This window comes from Populus euphratica, unplaced genomic scaffold, assembly GCF_000495115.2.
Source record: "Populus euphratica unplaced genomic scaffold, PopEup_1.0 scaffold86.1, whole genome shotgun sequence".
Lineage (NCBI taxonomy): Eukaryota > Viridiplantae > Streptophyta > Magnoliopsida > Malpighiales > Salicaceae > Populus > Populus euphratica.
Window position 1 is genome coordinate 1,168,279 of NW_011499880.1, and position 19,557 is coordinate 1,187,835.

A 19,557-nucleotide genomic window follows, 5' to 3' on the forward strand; every position below is an offset into this window, starting at 1 on the left:
TTAGTTAAGGAGTTATTGATACTTCAAGTGCAAAATGATGATATAAAATCTTGATAAAAATGCACTTTTAAGTACTAATCATGCATCTTCTCTAACCATTTAATACAATCTACAAAAGTAATGTGAGGCCACATTTGGATCAACTTCTTACATGTATTTAATTTTATATAAAATATGAAAATCAAATTTAAAAAAAATGAAAAAAAATAAGAAGAGTATATTCATTATACATATGAATAGTAAAGAAGTTGGGAAATCCTTTTATGACCCTAATTCCATAAGTATTTTAAATTGTAGAAAAAAGAAAAAAAATTAAAAGATAGAAAATCATAATATAAAATATAAAGAAAATGCATACCGATATCAAAGTTTTTAGAATTATTATTTTGATTCAAAAATTTATTTTGTATATTTTTAGTTACTAGGTTTAAGAAAGAAAAGAGAAAATTATTGAAAAATAGTGAAGGAAAGATAAAGTTATTGGTTACATGCATTTTGGTCATGAATTTTTTTATTTTATGCGAATGAGCTTCCGAATGTGTTTTCTCTAAACTTGATGAGAAAAGTATATTAGGTTCTAATTTTTTTTAAAGACATTTTAGGGTTGTTAAATGGTTTTTAAAGATTTATATAGTATTTTAAAAGTGTTTTCAAGTTAAAAAGAGATAAAAATTAATTTTTTAAGATCTAAAAATATAGATTTTAATTTCAACAACATATTACTTGCCACTATAAGCAATTTATTCACTATTTTAAAAACAAATATAACAACATATTATATATTATCTTTTTTCAAGTAAAACAAAAATAGGTATACCCGGTCTGTTTTATTAAGACTTTATTGATACCAAATTTTTTTATAGAATTTTAAATAATATCCTCCTCATTATATATATATATATATATATATATATATATATATTTACTTTGCATTAATTTTTTATTTAAAGTTCAATTAGCACTCTTCATGATTTTTTTATTTTTTCACCTTTTTTATATAATTATTTTATGTTTTTATAATATTTTAAAGAGATTATTCTAATTTATCCTTTATTTTTTATATTTTATATAAATACATTATAATTGCATGATATACTTAAAAAATAAAAATCATTCATTTATGATAAGAAAAAATAATCTTTAAAATAAAAACATATAAATTAGAAAGAAAAGTCATGGTTAAATATTTGCATTATCACGTGTTTTGCTTCTAGAAAAAGAATTGGTTTTCTATTTCAGCTTTTAAATAAAATTAACAACTTTTTCCGAGTTGATAATTAATTCATTATTTGTTTTATTTTAATTAAATTAATATCTTCTCTATGATATTTGTATTTTTTAGCTCATATTTTTTAAATATTAGTTTGTTTTTAAATGTTTTTTTATAATGTTTCAAAAAATTATTATAATTTATTTTTATTTTTTAAATATATTTACATCATTAATATATTTTCTATTATAATCAAAATTAACTGGAATTCTCAAGTGATAAACCAGGAAATACTATTAGAAAAAGAGAGAAGAAACCTTATTATTATTATTATTATTATAGTTATAGAAAACATTACAAGGTGTGGTCATTTTGTTGTATATTAGTATTGTTCACCATCTTATATTTTACTATAATTGTTATAGTTTTTTAATTTTTTTAATTTTAATTCTTATTTTTTTTAATTATATGTAAGCATATTTTTTAATTTATTTTTAATATTTTTATGTAAAAAATTTATTGCTAAATAAAAAAATTAAAACACAAATTAGCAATATAAGTATCTGGATTGTGGCTTAAATAAAAATGGTTAAATTTATTTGTTTAAAATTAATTTTTTATATTTTTTTGATATAATAATATTAAAAATAAATTTTTAAAAATTAAAAAAATTATTTTAATAAATTTTTAAGAAGAGAAGCAATTCCTAGCATCTTATAACTGCATATTTATTAAAATTATGTTCTTTTTTTTTATATATATATTTTTAATTATTTTAATATAATTATATTAAAATAAATTTTAAAAACTAAAAAAATATTATTTTAATAAACCATTTACGCTTTGAAAAACAAACACGATGAAATTGTGAAATAGGCACTACGAAACAGAAACCTCCATTGAAACAAATTAAAGACTGGTCTGTCATTTTTCTCGATCCCTCCATCTCTCTGCATCTCTTCTCAAAAGCCTCCTTTCAACGAGGCCCATAGGAGAGACATTGAGAGACACTTTAGCACTCATAAGACAGAGGCCGGCCCCAAGAAATTGAGTTTTTTTGCTTGAAATCTCGAAGAGAGTCACGTTAGAGAGAGAAAGATCTATAATTGCTACCAAGTCCAGTTCTTGTGTCGATTTATTAACAAAAAGGTAACAAATTTTTTATTTTTTATTAAAACCCAATTTGGAGGCTACCTGTTTGTTGTTGTTATTTCTCTATCACTGCTAGAATTTATGTTGGGCTGTCACTTTAGAAAAATATCCCACTCAGTTGTCCACTCTCTTATACCTAACGGAAAAGAAAGGAAGAGAAGAAAATCATGTTTTACTTTGAGTGTAAATTTATCTTTATTGCCTTGTTGAAAGAGATTTGCCATTTGGGTTGTTTTTTAGATCTTAAATTGTGATGGGTTTATAGTGAATTGTGTTGCAGAGTTGGTTTTCGAGGCTGAGATATGCATTTATAGAGACCCTTTTGAGGGGATTTGATTTTTCCGTGGAGAACTGAAAGTGGGCTTTTTGTTGTTAGGGAGAATGTGGATAATGTGGAGGCATCTGGCTTGACTCCGTGTTCTTAAAGTGGGTGTAGAGAAAGAGCTTATTTGTTTTTGCATAGAAATGGCTGATGCAGCTGGGTTAATGGAGGCTGCTGGGGCTAGATTTAGTTCACTGGAGTTGATCGGTAGAGGATCATTCGGTGATGTTTATAAAGCGTAAGTTTTCATTTCTTGTTTAGTGTCACGTGGTTTAAAAAAATTGTATCTAGTGTCGGTTACCTCTGTATTGGGGGAATGCTTGCATGTAAGATTATCCTTTGTTCCGTACTTCTGGAAATAGCGTGTTTCAACATGACAAAAGGTTTTCGATAATTACACAGTGGTTTTAGAAAGTGGATCATTTTTTATGCTTGCAGCAACTAGATAGCAATTATCTTGCTTATAATAGTTTGAAACTCAATGCATTTCGAAGGGCATGACTTGTTAGAAATTTGTACAATGCAACTGTAGACTGTGTGGGAACACAAGTTGTCAATTCTGCAGTTGTTTAACCACATTGGAGCATTTAGGTGGTGGGAACCTATTACACCAGGGAAATTCTAGCTCATACTCTGGCATTGTCAAAATCACCTATGAAAATGAAACAAAAAAAAGTGTATCAAACACAAAACTCTCTAAAGGATTAAGTTATTTTCATAAATGGTTTCTCACAACAATACATATGAAGTTATCATTAGGTATAATGGAAACTACGGAAATCACGATGATAAATTAAATTATGAAGTCCTTGCTGACAACAGGAACAATGGATTCTTACATCAAGGTGTTATGGAACATGATCTGTAGAAGAAATAAAATTCCATTTCGTTCGATCCTGTTATTCAGATTTAGCTGAATTATTGAAGAATTTGGCAATAAATCTGTTCTCTGTTTGGGTCATTTTGAATATATTACATCTTCTTAAAGTATGCTTAGTTATGGCATAGAAATTACTTTACATGATCAAAGTATTGCGCTATCATAAACTAAAACACATTGTTGTTCCTGAAATGCATCCATACTTGTGTTATGTGAGAGTTGTATGAATCTTTATCCTTTAGTGGCCATTATTGCATGCTATTTGTATATCCAGAATGAAGCTTTGCCAATTGAATAGCCATCTAAAGAGTGTACATGATGTAATCATGGCTGCTGATGCCTTTTTAATTTGCAGGTTTGATAAGGAGCTTAACAAAGAAGTTGCTATCAAAGTTATTGATTTGGAAGAATCGTAAGTACACAACGATGGCTATTTTTCCTTTTTCATTCTGCTCTCTGCTATCAAAATAAAAAATTAATCATATTTGATTTCCAGTCTTTGCCCCAGAGGTTTCTCTCTGTGTGCATGTAAAAAAAATATATTTTCCTGGCCTGAGAGAAACTGAAGGACGCCTCAGTTTCTCATTATTCCCTAATTCATGATTGTTCTGTAACTATACTGAAGAGATGTACTTCAATGAACTTGACCAATTCCTCCCAAGTAAGTTCTGGGTTTTAAAGCATTTGAACCTTGATTCACTGTGTTATAAGCAACCATAGATTATGGGTTTGTTTTTGCAAGTAGATCCCAGTTGGTTGTTAACCATGTGCTGATATTAGTGCCACTATTGTTGATATCAATGGTTGGGGAAACTAACACATCTATGATATCAATTGAAATTGAAGGGTTTTTTCAATTTCCCATGTACCATGAAAGGAGACTAGTATTAGCCATAATATTTACAGATAAAAAAAAAGAGAAGATATTTGTGAATCAACAATGAAACATGCTCTGGCAACTGGTTACCTGCAGTTTTTTTACTACATCTATGACATGCCTTGAGTTGGAAGCTTTTTGTATTGCAAACAGACTGTTATTTGATATATATTTTTCCTCCAAAAATAATTTTAGCATGCAAGCTTTGTAAACAGTATGACACAGCTCTCTATTTTCTAAATCTTGCTTTATTTTGTCTTCTACAGCGAGGATGAAATTGAAGACATTCAAAAGGTATTACCTTTTATTCAGGGTAATCCATTTCTTATATGTAATGATTTTCTTCCTCATGAATAAACTTTTCTTGCTAGGAAATTTCTGTTTTGCAACAGTGCCGATCTCCATATATCACTGAGTACTATGGATCCTATCTTCACCAGACAAAACTATGGATAATTATGGAGTACATGGCTGGTGGATCTGTTGCTGACCTAGTAGGTTACTTCATTGTTTATTTCCATGCTGCATGAAACTAGTAATTTTTTCTTTGCAAGATTCCCAATAATGCTTGTTTGCAATGTTGAAGCAGTAATAGTCCAGTATTATTCATATATAACTGAACCACATAATTTCCTAGATAATGATTATTCTTGAAATGCTAATATGATTTTTTATTCTTGCAGCTGCAATCAGGTCCTCCACTGGATGAAATGTCAATTGCTTGCATTTTACGAGACTTGCTGCATGCTATTGAATATTTACACAACGAACAAAAAATTCACAGAGATATTAAAGGTTTTGCAAAATATTTATTCTTGCTTTTAAGTTGTTTCCTTCGTGTTAATTTCATTTACTTCAATGCTTGCTTGAAATTGCTTGTCCACTGACATCCTTTGCACCAAATTTTGGCAGCTGCAAACATTTTGTTGAGCGAGAATGGTGATGTTAAGGTATGTTCTTTTTGCTTGAATAGGCTTATAAAGTCCCCTTGATTATCTGTGAAGTGCGGTGAGTTAGAAGAAGATATGCGTAAAAATTGGCAGATTTACAGAATTTGCTTTTTACCTTTTAGTATTCCAAGTTACCATGGTGACCTTGTGACAGGTTGCAGATTTTGGTGTTTCTGCTCAGTTAACAAGTACTATATCTAGGAGAAAGGTACTACACCTTATTTGCTAAGCTTTGTTTTTCAACTAGCAAAGAGTGTGTTGCTTACTGGAATATGCCTTGTGGATTTTCTGTTTACTATTTATTGCCAGGTCTCCATTTTAGGACCCATTCCTTGCTAAAGTAGTATGCACATAATTGCCACTGCAAAATAGTGATACTGAGGAAACTATTTTTGGCTTTCAAAGAAAATGGTAATAGATAATAATTCATTTGTCAAATTAAAACAATTGGAATCTATGTTCAACTCATAGAAAATGAAAAAAGAAGAAGAAATAATTGAATGAAACCCTTTTTTTGTTAAAAAAAAATAAAGTGTTGTTTCGGTTGCTTTCTTTGGTGGCCTTATATTTTAGAACGAGGTAGTAACAATTTAGAAGATGGAGACATCATCATTGTTTCCTGTTTGAATGAGTGGTGTGGTTTCCCTTCTGGTTGTTATTCCAAGTTTTATCTGCAATGGGCATTTTGGGCCACAGACCCGTTGACTGTCTTTGTGATTTTCAAATTTTGTAATTCAAGATGCTATCAGTTTGACAGGAATTCATCTTCTGCAGATATTTTATCATTAACCATTTCTTTTCCCATTATTCAATTCAAGTTGGCAGCACTCGTTGGATGACTGGAACTGACTATCCTCTTTCTCATTTAATAATTTTTTGCTTTATGTTGGCATTCAATTATGAGTGAAAAATTTGTTAAGCAGTGCGCTAATTTGGTTAACAAATACAGACTTTTGTAGGAACACCATTCTGGATGGCTCCGGAGGTGATTCAGAATTCAGAAGGATATGATGCGAAGGTGCTTTTAAAGCAGTTTTTAGCCCCTTTTTGTGATTTGTTTTGCTGGTGTTGTACATGACTCCTGTTTCTCACTGTCTCTCTCTCAACATTTGAGTTTGGCCATGCTGAAGCTCTTGCTTAATGCAGGCAGATATTTGGTCTCTGGGGATAACTGCTATTGAGATGGCAAAAGGGGAACCTCCACTTGCCGATCTTCACCCTATGAGGGTTCTCTTTATCATACCTCGAGATAATCCACCACAGGTTTTGCTTTTTTAATTTCTAACTGGTCATTTTGAGATCCTATAATGATCAAATGTATATTTAACAGATGGAATTATTATTCTCAACATTTTGTGTTTGTTGTGCAGCTTGATGAGCACTTTTCCCGTCCTATGAAAGATTTTGTCTCGTCTTGTTTAAAGAAAGTTCCTGACGAGGCAAGTATTTATTCCCTCTGCATTTTTTTTCCTTTTTTTTTTTGAGTATTGGAGATATGATGGTTTTATGATCAGGGTACTTAGCTATTCAGGGCTAGGTTGAGCTCAAGTCCAACTTTCAATGAAATTTCATGACATGCTTGTTGCTTTTAGTTCCCTTATTTTGACACACATGCAATCAGTGCACGCATGCTTGCATGAGCAAGCAAACATATATTTAGAGAGTGGATCTTGTTCTCTTTGAGTTGTGTAGTGACCCGTGAGGCACAAATATGAAAATGAAAGCCATTTAGTTTTTCCCTGTTAATGCATTTCTTTGAAAGTGGGGTCCATTTATTAGATGAAGAAGCTCTATAAATGTAGCACGCTAGATGGTATAAACAAATCTAGTAATCATACAGTAATTTTAAATAAATGTATCCATGTAGCCTTGTAGAACTTCTGATACTAGTCCCCACAACCGTAACCTTGGAAAGATGAAAATTTGGAGTTTGGATTTGTACTTGATTTGGATTTTTGTACTAAATTCATTTAGCATTGTTCTTAAGAATGAGGTCAATTTTATTCTATTTTTGGATGTTGAATGAACGAGAAATTTTTTTTGGCTGTGTTCCAAATTAACTAATAAGAGCTGCAAAATTTACAACTAAATTTCATAGCTGATGGTCCACTTATTTCATGAGAGACAGGGAAGTTAAAACAAGGGGAGGAGACAGTGGGGCTCTTTTGTGAATGCAGCATGTTTTCTCAAATTCATTTATCAGAAAAAAAAAATTAATATAACAGATATAGTGCTTGCAGTTCAGTTTTTTATTGAGTTTTTGAATCTAATTCGTTGATGTGATCCTATGAATTGCTTTGTTGGGTTTGTGTTCATATTTTGAGTGGAGATCCCTTGTTCCACTCAGTGATTTGTTTGAGTGAAGATTTTCTCACCTGCCATCAGAATTTATGCTCCTTGAGGACTGAAAAAGCGAGTTTGTCAGAACACTGAACTAAATTGACTTATCATTGCGTCTCTATCATCTCTAATTGCAGCATTCCTTTCAAAATTATGCTTACTTAGGGGGGTCACAATTTATTTTTTTCTTTGTTTTCATGGCTCTTGCTGCCTGTTTAGCAGCTCCTTGTTTTTTTGGTGATTACAATGTACCATTCAACTGTTCTCCTATCTGTTTCATTCCATATGATTAGGAGAAGAATTTTGACCATTGTAAATGTTGTTGAAAAGGATCCTGTTTTCACAGCTTTATGCAAGCAAAGCCTTGTAGGGGTAGAATTTCATCCATCAATCAGATAGTCAGCTGAATTATGCTGAATATGAATCATTTCAAAAGTGATCGGGACAGTTTAATTTCCATGTGGCTTTATTCAACACAATTTTCTCTGATATAATATTCAACCTGCTGTAGACAGGTTTGTTAGTGTGGACTACCTGGGGTGCCTGGAACTATTTGACTGAAATGGTTATAAGAATTCTTTTGGCCAATTTGATTAAATACCCAGCATAAGTGCTCTGATCAAAACTCTGTTTGTCTGGGAAGTTTTTCTTTATCATGCCATATAGGATTTTTGGATGAAAAATTATGGGTTTGTGCAGTCATACCATTTAGAATTTAGCTAAATTTTGGTGGTTGATGTGCATGGTATGTTTTTGGATGAATCATTGTCCATTCTGTCCTATGACAAGATTTTCTTAGAATCATAATCCACCTGGATGGGTACGAGGATCTGCAAATAAGAATCCTTCCATGATGTCAGATTTTCCAAAGGAATGTTAACTGACTAGAAAGTAGAAATTTATGCCACCTAGATGCTGCTCTTCTGTTCTGAGACCTTTTTTTTTTATTTTGACACATCGGTGAAGTATCTATTAGCACTAGTAGATGCTTTTTGTTTGGTGTCCGTGCACTCAATTACCTTGAGTTATACAAGGATTGGTTTGCTTGCTTTGTACCCCAACCCAATGAGATGAGTTTTGCTTTTGTTTCTTAATTTTATTAGCATAAAAAGCCTTACTCGATACTCCAATAAATTTGAGAGTTTTGGAAGCAATTTGATGGTATGTTGTGATTGAGATTCTTATCTGTCATTTTTCCCTTGAAGCTGATGCTTGGCTTTCTTGAGGTGGTATGAATTTTATCTTGTCTCACTGTTTCTTTTTTCCTTTTTTAATCCATGTATCTGAATGTTCTGATACACTTTAGTTGATATGGTAATGTGAATTTAACATTTCTGTTGTTGGCTGAACCTTTATTTGCTTTCTTGTATTTTGAATTACCTTTTATTAAATTTCAGAGGCCAAATGCTAAGGATCTTCTTAAGCACCGGTTTATTAGAAATGCTAGAAAGAGCCCAAGGCTTCTGGAAAGAATAAGGTGTGATATTTTGCTTTTGTCCATTACACTCCCACTAAAACTAATTTGGTTTCCAAAGTTTTTCCTTTTTCCTTCTTCTCTCCCCCCCCCTCCCTTTTTTTTTCTCTCCCTCTATTATAGATATTGAGATGGTGCCCCATTGATTATATGAGGTTTCACGAGGGATCTTGAAATGTGCTTAATCTTGTCTCGGGCATTGTTTCCTGTAACAATTCCTAATGTTTTTTTTTTTTTAATATTGAAAAATGCTAAACAGGATACAACTTTGTTACATAAGTTAGCATGATAATTACATTCTTGTTTTCATCCTGATAGAGAGCGCCCAAAGTACCAAATAAAGGATGCAGAAATCCCCAGCAATGGCCGTAAAGGAATAGGGGAGGGATCTGATACCGTGAAGGTGGCAAGAGACATAAAGGCTGATGGAACTGTTCGAATCAGGTTGATTTCATTTCTTTATTATTTGTTGTCTTCATAGTGCATGTATTTATTCTAATGGACTGGTTTAATTTGCAGTGGCCAGGGAAAACCCTTCAAAAATGCTGGATGGGACTTCAGCATTGGTGGATCACAGGCTACAGGAACAGTTAGAAGTGCTGCAAGACCACCGCAGGTTAGAGAAAAGAAAACAGATATTTCATACAATAAGGATACCCAAAGAAGAGCTTCAGAGAGTGGTAATCATTTGTTGTCTGCATCTGGAAATGCACTTCAGGAATCACTAGATTTATCCTTTGGTAAAGATGCTAGGGATCCATATCACGATGATCGTCAAAATAACTCACTTGATGATGTAAGTTTATCTCTCTTATCATAAATTATATCAAGAGTGAAATTTTCACCTGTGTTTTGTGGGCTGAGAATGAAGATATGGTTCTCTAAATCTTTTTTTTTTTTTAAAAAAAAAATCAATTAAGAAATCAGTAATATTCAAATAATAGCGGCCAACATCAACATGATTGGGAAAATTGATATGCCTAGGCACAAGGCATGGCATTCTTCTGGAATGTTTCCACAAGCCACTCACGCTATAATTTAATAGAAGTAATGCCTAAATGTTTTGTTCCAATCTACTGCTGACCTGGTAGGAATTTAACAGGGTGCTTAATTGCTTGGCAATTATAGCCACAGAAATTCAACTACCTGGAATTCTCTAAATCAAACTTCTAATGTTGGCTGAAGTGCTCAATTTCCAGGATGATTTGTCCGCAAGTGGATCAGGAACTGTTGTCATCCATACTCCTAAAGGATCTCAGTCTTCTGCCATATTTCGGGATCAAAGCAATGCGGTATGATTTCTGTCAACGTGTTTGGAAATTGAGTTGTATAATGTGTATTTGCATTCCCTGTGCAGCCCTTTTATTTTATCAGATTTTTATATTTTGTGCAGTCTAGTAGCTCTTATGCTTCTTTTGAAGATGCTTCTACCAGTGGAACAGTTGTTTTCTATGGTCAACATGATGAATCTGATTCTCCTCGGACTCCTAAATCCAGATTAGGAATGCAAGAGAGAACTTCACGTGCCTCACTAGAGGACAGTGCTCTAAATCTTGCTGAGGTTATTGCGGTTGTTTTATTTTGAATTGCTAATTTCATTAGGCAGCTTTTAATTATCGCCCATTAATCATCAGATCCTTCTGAACTGGTCTTGAATTGTTATTTTGTGTTTTTCTACTGTACTCACTATCATGCCTGAATCAATCTTACTACTTCCTATGTTGCTTGTTTTTGTTTTGTTTTATTTTCTCATATAAAATTGGATTGTCTGCCCCAACCTGTCTTGAAGATTTTGTTGCTGGATCTTTCCTCAAGCTTTTGCTCAAATCATATTTTTGCTTTTCATTTTTGACAGATTCTTGACCTTTCCTATTTTTGACCGTCAGAATCTCCACATGAACATGATTTTGGTCAAATCATTTTTTTTCCCTATTCTTGACCTTTCCTTCTTTTGACAATTTCATGTTCATTTGGAGATTCTGATCTGGAATCTGAGTTTGCTTGTGTTGAGAAGCTTCTTTGATTGACATGTCTATGCAGGCAAGGGCTGCATTTCAAGGAGGGTTGAGGAAAGGAAATACTAGAGAAAGGTTTGTTCCAAACAAGAATAATGGCGATGGGCTGGAGAGCAGAAGAAGAGAGACATTGACTAACAGCTCTGATTCGTCCAGGTACATTATACTTTAACATGTGGTAATCATTCTGCCTGCATAAAAAGAAAAGAAGTTTTTTGTAAATTTCTGAAGGTCAACACTTCCACCTCAGAAGTTCTCGTGAATACTCTGCTGTGCCAAAAGCTTTTTCAAGATCACGCCAAGCAAGCGATGATGAAGAAAGTGCTAGAATAGCATCATCGTCAGCACCTTTGTCAGTTTTGCTTATCCCATCCTTAAAAGAGGTGAGCAACCAATTGATTCTATGTATCAGTTTACAGATTTGCATGACATAGGTGATGTAATGTAGTCATTTCATGAAATACAAGTTGGTTCCCAAGGTGTATAAGTTGATTACAAAGTTCCTTTCTAACAACAAAATGAATTGCAAAGAATGGGGCACTGGCTGTGGTCAGTATGGGTCTTCAGATCATTTCTTTCATCCACCAATTATTGTATGAAACATGAAGAATCTGGTTTGCTTTTCCTTAATTAATTTCATACAACAAAATTGATCAGCTTGCTTTTCTAGCTCATAAAATGATTTTGTGCTACGAGAATCTGTAGATTGCTCTGGTCTTCTGCATTTGGTAAAAAAAAAAATTTATGTTGTGATTTCCCATGCTTACTAGCTTGTGCTATCATTTTCCCTTTCCTTCCTCTTGTTCATTCATGTGCCTTTTAGAAATTGTGGGAATATGTTAGGTTTTTCTCATCTTTTTGGTGTATTGGCATGCTATTGCATATAATTCTTATATTTTCTAGTGATAAAAGTTTTGAGTGTGCTAGGTGCTTGCTGCAGTTCAGAAATCTTTGATTCAAGCTCCACGAACAATCCACATGTTTATTTTTAAGTTTCATTGCTGATTTCAGCTTCATCTGTTTAATCTCTAATAGTGTGAACTGCATGATGTAGGCTGTTGCTGATTCAGCAGGATCAGTTGTGCATGCAGTAACAAATTCACTTGTAAATATGGAGCGCATAAAGCCTGGATCTTGTGATATATTGGTCAGAAGTTTGCTTCAGCGATTGGCAAGGTTCAAAATTCTCTCCTGAACCCCCAGAGAATACAGCTCTTAATGTGTTAGTATTAGTTAACAGTGACAATTCTTAGTTCAAATTTGCTAAAGTAAAAGTGATTTCTGCAGTTCGAAAGAATCTTCACTGAAAGATCTGCAGGAGCTTGCAGCTCGCCTCTTAAGCAAGGGGAAGACAGTCTCAGAAGAAACCCAAAATGCAAATACAGAAGCTGACAATAGGAAAAAGCAACCGACCAAGGAATTTAATTCAAATGCCAATTTAAGCCCGCTTGCGAGGTTTCTGCTCTCAAGGTTGGTTTATTTTATTTTTTCGGTACATGTTTAATGGTTTTTATGGACATGCAGAGTGGTGGATGAACCTTTTTTTTCATATGCAGATGGCAAGGACAAAGTTCTTGAAAATTTGAAGAGGAAGAGCTTGGAGGGTGGCTGAGTGCATCATCTTTCTTTTTGTAGTGTGTTACCTGTTTACGCATTCTTTCAGATTTGATGTACATATCATTGTAAGAAATTGTGCATTTATAATAATAATTTTTTCTTATGTTTACTTGCCCTTTTCAGGGTCTATCAGTTGTAGCAGCATAACTGCTGTCTAATTAGGGGCGGGGTTGCTTTTGTTATATTAATTAGCAGTGTAATTTAAGAACATTTATTGTATTTGTTATTACATTCTGGTATAAATTGTCCCAAATCTTGAGTAACGGTTTAGTTTTCTATCCATTTCTCTCGTGCTTGCTTTGGATGCTAAAAGCTTGCACATCTGTCTTCCCTTCAAATCATTCTTTCAAGGGAATGATGCTGGATTGTTCAAACATAAATATTCATTCGAACTGCAGAGATCACTTTTACTTCAGCAAAAGACCAGAGCGATCTACAGATTCTACAATGAAAATAGAATTCACCATGGATTGCTACAATGAAAATATCACTCGCTTGAACTTTATAGCTAATAGTTAATATGCCAGTCTTGAAGTTCATAGGTCCAGCAAGTTTGTTTATTTATTTTTTCATCAACTTATTTTTTATTTCATCTTTTGTTGCCAGGGTAATTGAAAATTTAATTTTATAATTAGATTCATTTCACTTTCTATGGTATTAAGTTGGTGTATGATTTTATGATTGTTTAATTTTATTATTGGATAGTTAAAAAAAATAAATTATAATTTTATTAGAGTTTATAACCTGGTTTGTGGATTTGGTGTGCTAGTCCTGGTTATTCGATTCACAAGTTTGACAAGTTTATCCATTAATTGAATATGTTTTTTTTAATTGTTTTTAATTTATTATTTTTTGATTTCGTTCTTAATATTATATTGGTTGGGAAATATAATACATGATTTATTTATTTATTGCCTTTAATAGCTTGATCAATGTCTCAAATAAGTGTTTATTTTTATGTTGACATTCAATTTTGGTTAGCATCTATTTTTATTATATATTTAAATAAAAATATTTTGTAAAAAATAGTATTAAACCCAATAGAGTTTATAACTTAAATCGCGAGGGAACCAAGGTAGATCTAATTTGTCATTATTTTAATATTTTTTTTAATTGTTAAGTTTTTCTAAAAGCTAAATCATATTTTTATTAATTATCAATATTGCATTTCAATCTATAAAATCAATTGATTTAAATTGAGTTAGATCCCATGCGGTTTAATTAGACACTCAAGTTAAACAAAAAGTTAAGTTGAGAGATTTTAAGGTTTACTAACTTTACCAGATTTAATAACAATGTTAAAAATTAACATGTTAAGAATTAATAATTTAACCGATGGCAAAGCATGCGTAATTAACAAAAATAAACAGTTTAATCTTTGCATCATTGTAGATAAAAAGTGTTGAAAAGCACATTCTTTCCAATAAACAGTTTTATTACTAGTCAAAAGCAAGTTCAAAGTCCAATGGGACTCCTCTTGAAAACAAAAATATATATAAAAAAAGTCTTTGCAGTTTCCATTTAGATGCTTTGTCAAAATAGAGAATGATATTAGCAGTCTAGCACTCCGTATATAAAATGTAGCGAGACGAATGCTTTGTATATCTATTGTCAAAATAAGGGATGTTTTGTATACCTATTGTTTCACTATCTACTTAGCAAGGTTTTTTGCTTCAGGCTGCAGCGAGAAGGTTGCCCTTTCAAGTTTGAGCTTTTGAAATGTGACATGCAAAATTATAACTAAGAATATGAATATAAAATGCTGCAAGTTAGAAAATAGTGGACCTTAAAATATGGCAATGGAGGATGATGGAGGAGAAGAGTAGGGAAATAAAACATTTACACACTCAGTGTGTGTTGAGAGAAAGGAAGAAGAGAGAATTTAGCATTATTGTTATATTTTTTTTCCACACTTTCTGTTTCAATCATTAGGGAATTTAAAGACAATGCTCTTTATTTCTATTGCAAATGTAATTGTATAAGACGCAGTCGTAGTGCTATGATGAATTTAAAAATCAAATCACACGTCCCTCCTCGTTTGTTTTTTACTTCTTCATTTTTGTCTGTAACAATACCCCCTTCATGACCTCAACCTTGTTCTTAAGGTTAAACTTCAGAAATCTTCATCAAAACTCCTTTTGTTTTCCCAAGTTGCTTCTATTAAGGGTAAGATATTTTATAAAACCAAAAACTAGATTGTTGCAGTATTTCCTCTTTTAACCATTCTTCACGCAATAATTTGTTGTGGTTGTAGAAGGGGTCTCTCGAAAAGAGTAGGAAGATCAGATTGCACCATATGATTCCCTAAATGTTTTTTCAACTAGGACATGTGAAAGACATGATGAATTACAACTGTAGTAGATAATTGTAATTTGTAGGCAACTGTCCTAATTTTTTTGATGAATGGGTAAGGGCCATAGTACTTTGCCGATAGCTTATAAGAATTTCACTTATGAACAAATTGTTGTCAGTATGGTTATAGTTTCAAATAGACTAAGTCTCCCATAAAGAACATTCTTCCTCTCCTTTTTTTATTTGCTTCTTGGGTCATTCTGTTTTAGGATTGCAATAGATTACTCCTAATTAACTTGAACATGTCCTCTCTATGTGTTTGGTAATGATCCACAACCTCCACCGGTAAGTCTTTAGGCATATAGGAATGTGAATTGGAGGCATAACTCTATATAGTATCTCACAGGGTGTTTTTCTTGTAGAAATATGGTAGTTTGTATTGTACCACCACTTTTATAAACTTAGCCACTTCCCCTATTGTGTAGATACAACCCTCGTCATACACCTTAAGTATCCCTCGATACATTTGTTGACCACCTCAATCTGACCATTAGACTGAGGATTATAGTAGTGGAATACTGTAAGTTGACCCCTTGTTGCTTGAATAATTCCTTCCAAAATTGGCTAAGAAATATGTTATCTCTGTCACTCACAATCATGGCTGACATTCCATGTAGCTTATAAACATTCTTCATAAAAACCTTGGCTGCTGTTGTGGCAGAATATGGATGGGAGAGGACCATAAGGTGTGCATACTTGTTAAACGTATCTACCATCACAAAGATGACTTCCTTTCCCCTTGACTTAGGTAGCCCCTTTATAAAATCATGCTGATATCTATAAAAGGAGTAGAGGGCACTGGTAATGGTTGTAGCAAACCCAAAGACTTTACATTTTCAACTTTGTTTTGTTGATAAACTAAGCATTCTTGAATGTATTACCTTACTAGCTTCTATAGCTTCTTTCAATAGAACACCTGCCCCGATCTTTTTAAAGTCACCATGGCTCCTGAATGCCCACCCACTGTAGAGTAGTGATGATGAGTTGGTTCTGCAGGTTCAAATCTTGTCCCTTTACTACTTTCCTTTTTCGAATAAGAGTGTCATTTATCTACGAGTAATTGGGATGTGAATTATCATTCTTGCTTAATTATGTTATTAACTATCGCAGATTTTGATTTGTTTCCTAAGTCTTCCTAATTCCCTTTATGATATTAGTGGAAATTGAATAAAGAGTTAAGGCACACAAATCATCATAGGAAATCTTAGAGAGGGAGTTTGCAGCCAGGCTGTCTTTCTCCTTTATATATTTGATTTCATAGTCAAAACCTAAAAGTATAGTTAGCCATACCTGCAGGGCTTTATAGGTAGTCTTCTGGTCTAATAGGAACTTGAGGCTGGAATGGTCTATTATGATGAGAAACCGTCTTCCCCATAAGTAATATTTCTATTTCGTTATAGTATAGATAATAACCAGCAACTCCTGCTCATATACCGATAAGGCTAACCATCGGGGTCCTAATGCTTTGCTCACAAAAGTAGTTAGGTGCCCCTCTTGCATCAGAACAACCTTTATACCCACCCTTGAAGCGTCTGTCTCCACTACAAATGTTTTGTCAAAGTTAAGTAATGCTAACACAGGGGGTTAAGACATCGCGTGCTTGAGTTGATTGAATGTCATGGTAGTCGTGTTTATCCAATCAAAGGAGTCCTTTAATAACTAAGTAAGATGTCTGCAAATGGCTCTATACTTCTTCACAAACTTTCTATAATACCCAGTTAATCCCAAGAAACCCCTAAGCTACTTAATGGTTGTAGGTATAGGCCAATGCAATATAGCTTCAACCTTGTGGGAGTTTGTTGCCACTTCTTCATTGGAGATCACATGCCCCAGGTGAATTTCACTAGTATAAAAAACACACTTACTTTTCTTTACCACTAATTAATGAGTATATAAAGTTCAAACACTAACCTAAGATGATGCAGATGTTTAATAATGTCCTTGCTGTAAATTAGTATAACATCAAAGAAAACCAAAACCAATTTTCTTAAATAATCCCTAAAAATATCATTCATTAGACTCTAGAAGGTGGTAGGTTGTATTAGATAGTCCAAAGAGCATGACAAGGAATTTGTAATGGCCATTATGTGCTTTAAAGGCTGTTTTAAAAATATCTTTTGACACCATTCAGATTTGATGGTAACCTGCCTTTAGATCAATCTTTGAAAAAATGGTTGCCCCTTTTAGCTCCTCTAACAGTTCATCAATAATAGGAATAGGGCACTTCTCTTTGACAGTTAGTTTGTTAAGAGCTCAAAAATCAACAAAAAACCTCCATATCTGATCTTTCTTTTTAACGAGCATGATTGGAGAAACACAAGGACAATTACTAGGTTGCACGATGTCAGCCTCCAGTATTTCAGCCACTAGAGTCTCCAGTGTATCTTTCTGTAACCTTGAATACCTATAGGACTTTAAGTTAACACTGGCCTTTATCCTTTAAAAGTATTTTATGATCATGTCTCCTGACTGGTGGTAACCTTTTCGGATCATGAAAAAGGTGTTGATAGGCTTCCAGTAGAGTCTATAATGATGAATCCTCTTTTTCCTCTAAGGAATTGCGCATCTCTCAAGTAGGTAGTTTCAGACCAGCCTTTTCCAATACCCTTAACTTGTAGAGCCTAACTTCTGATAATAAGATTTCAGTGCTCAACAGCCCATTTAACTCCTCAAGCTGAATGGATTGAGTTAACTTAGGATTGTCTCCCCTTAATGTTACTTCCTTATTCTGCCACCAAAAGAATACCTATTTGTCTTTATAATTGGACAATACATTTTTGAATAACTTTAACCATTATATGCCTAGGACCATCTCATAGTTTTACAACTTCATAACAAAGATATCTGCTTGGAACTGAACACCCTGCATCTTTTATGGTAGGTTTTTACGCACTAGTGTGCACGACATAGTACTTTCATTGGCTACCTCTACCACCATAGGCTTGATTAGGGTCAAAAGACACCCCAACTTGCTAGTTAGGTTAGAGTTGAGGAGGTTGTGGGTACTCCTCAAATCAATCAAAATGAAGATAGGACATCTTTCTATCTTTCCCCATACCTTAATGATATGACACCCCAAAGTACCTTGTACTGCCTGTAGTGATACATGAGGAGTGAGAGCTTCTATATTCATGGTCTCCATTGGCTCTTCCTTATTTGAGTTTTCTTCATCATCTTCTACTATACATAAAGAATATAACCTCCTGTTTTTACACCTATGTCCCAATACAAACTTCTCATCACACTAAAAGCTTACACCCTTTGTTCTTTCTCATCCATTTCTTTGGTTTTAATAGGTCTACTACGTTTGTGGGTGGGATAGATATTAGTGTTGTTGAGGGGTGGTTTTATAGGTATAGGTAACAAAGCTTACAAGGAATGTTTAAAAGGGTTGAGGGTGTAATTGGGGTTTGTTTTGTGAGTGTTTGCGTAGGTAAATTTTACAATCTGTGGGTTGGGACTCATTTAGGTATGATGTTTTGGGTAATGTGGGGTTATTTTTTTGTAGGTAAGTGTATTGTTATGTAACCTAGCTAGGTTATAAGTTTGTTTAAGAGATTTAGGCTCAAACATCTTTACCAAGTTCTTAATTTCTATCTCTAATCCTTCCAAGAAGAACATCAAAGCTTGCCTTTTTGAGATTTGGGCTCTGTTCCATAATATATCAAAGTTTTTGATATAACTTTCAAATTCACCCTTTTGTTTGTGTTCAGTGAGCTCCTCCAAGGGATCCTTTTGCCTCCTCAAACCTATAGCACAGGGCATCCACATACTCGGCCTATGATACCTCTTATCCCTCTAGGTTTTTTGTGTAATTCTGATGCCAGTAAAGTGCTAAGCCATCCAAATAATACTAGGCTAACTTCAACTTCTTAGATTCAAGTATTTCTTCTATATCGAAATACTGGTTGTATTTATATAGCCATTTGTATACCTCTTTCCCTTTAATGATAGGGAAGTCCCCTGTCCATTCTTAGTTGTTGGCTGAAGCAGGAGGTTAGGAAATATGAATGTTCTAGGAAGAACTTGCCTCACCTACAAGAGTTTGCAAAGTTTGTTTAATAGAAATCTGTTGGATAGCCATTTACTTCATCGTGGCCTTAAGTTAAGCAAGGTCGTTTGATTGTGCATTCAGTTTAACCTCTATCCCATCAACTTTTTGGTTAGCAACTTCCAAAGAATCATCCAGCCTTCTTACATCTTGGAACCTGTTCTTTGATGGCATTTTGCTAGGGTCCCAAGATGTAAGTGATTAGTACTTAAAAGTGCATTTTTATCATGGTTTTATATCATCATTTTGCACTTGAAGTATCAATAACTCCTTAACCAAAGCATATTTTATAATAATATATCTAATAATACAAGATA

General features: G+C 33.3%; 1 protein-coding gene across 5 annotated transcripts; it reads left to right on the forward strand.

Moving 5' to 3' along the window:
- Positions 1–2,063: 2,063 nt before the first annotated feature.
- LOC105129234 (serine/threonine-protein kinase 4 homolog A-like) lies at positions 2,064–13,115 on the forward strand. Of its 5 annotated transcripts, XM_011031211.1 has the most exons (22): positions 2,064–2,359; positions 2,643–2,922; positions 3,920–3,976; positions 4,708–4,735; positions 4,813–4,935; positions 5,125–5,236; positions 5,354–5,391; positions 5,546–5,599; positions 6,341–6,409; positions 6,538–6,654; positions 6,762–6,830; positions 9,129–9,208; positions 9,524–9,649; positions 9,725–9,821; positions 9,924–10,001; positions 10,405–10,497; positions 10,599–10,766; positions 11,246–11,376; positions 11,471–11,603; positions 12,275–12,396; positions 12,508–12,690; positions 12,777–13,115. In XM_011031211.1, exons 2-22 carry the CDS (start codon positions 2,828–2,830, stop codon positions 12,796–12,798), a joined length of 1,995 nt encoding a protein of 664 aa, XP_011029513.1. In that variant the 5' UTR covers positions 2,064–2,359; positions 2,643–2,827; the 3' UTR covers positions 12,799–13,115. The 5 variants fall into 5 exon arrangements, with proteins under 5 accessions (XP_011029513.1, XP_011029509.1, XP_011029512.1 ...); XM_011031207.1 differs by having other exon boundaries at positions 9,725–10,001; XM_011031210.1 differs by having other exon boundaries at positions 9,725–10,001; positions 11,474–11,603.
- The last annotated feature ends 6,442 nt before the right edge of the window (positions 13,116–19,557 follow it).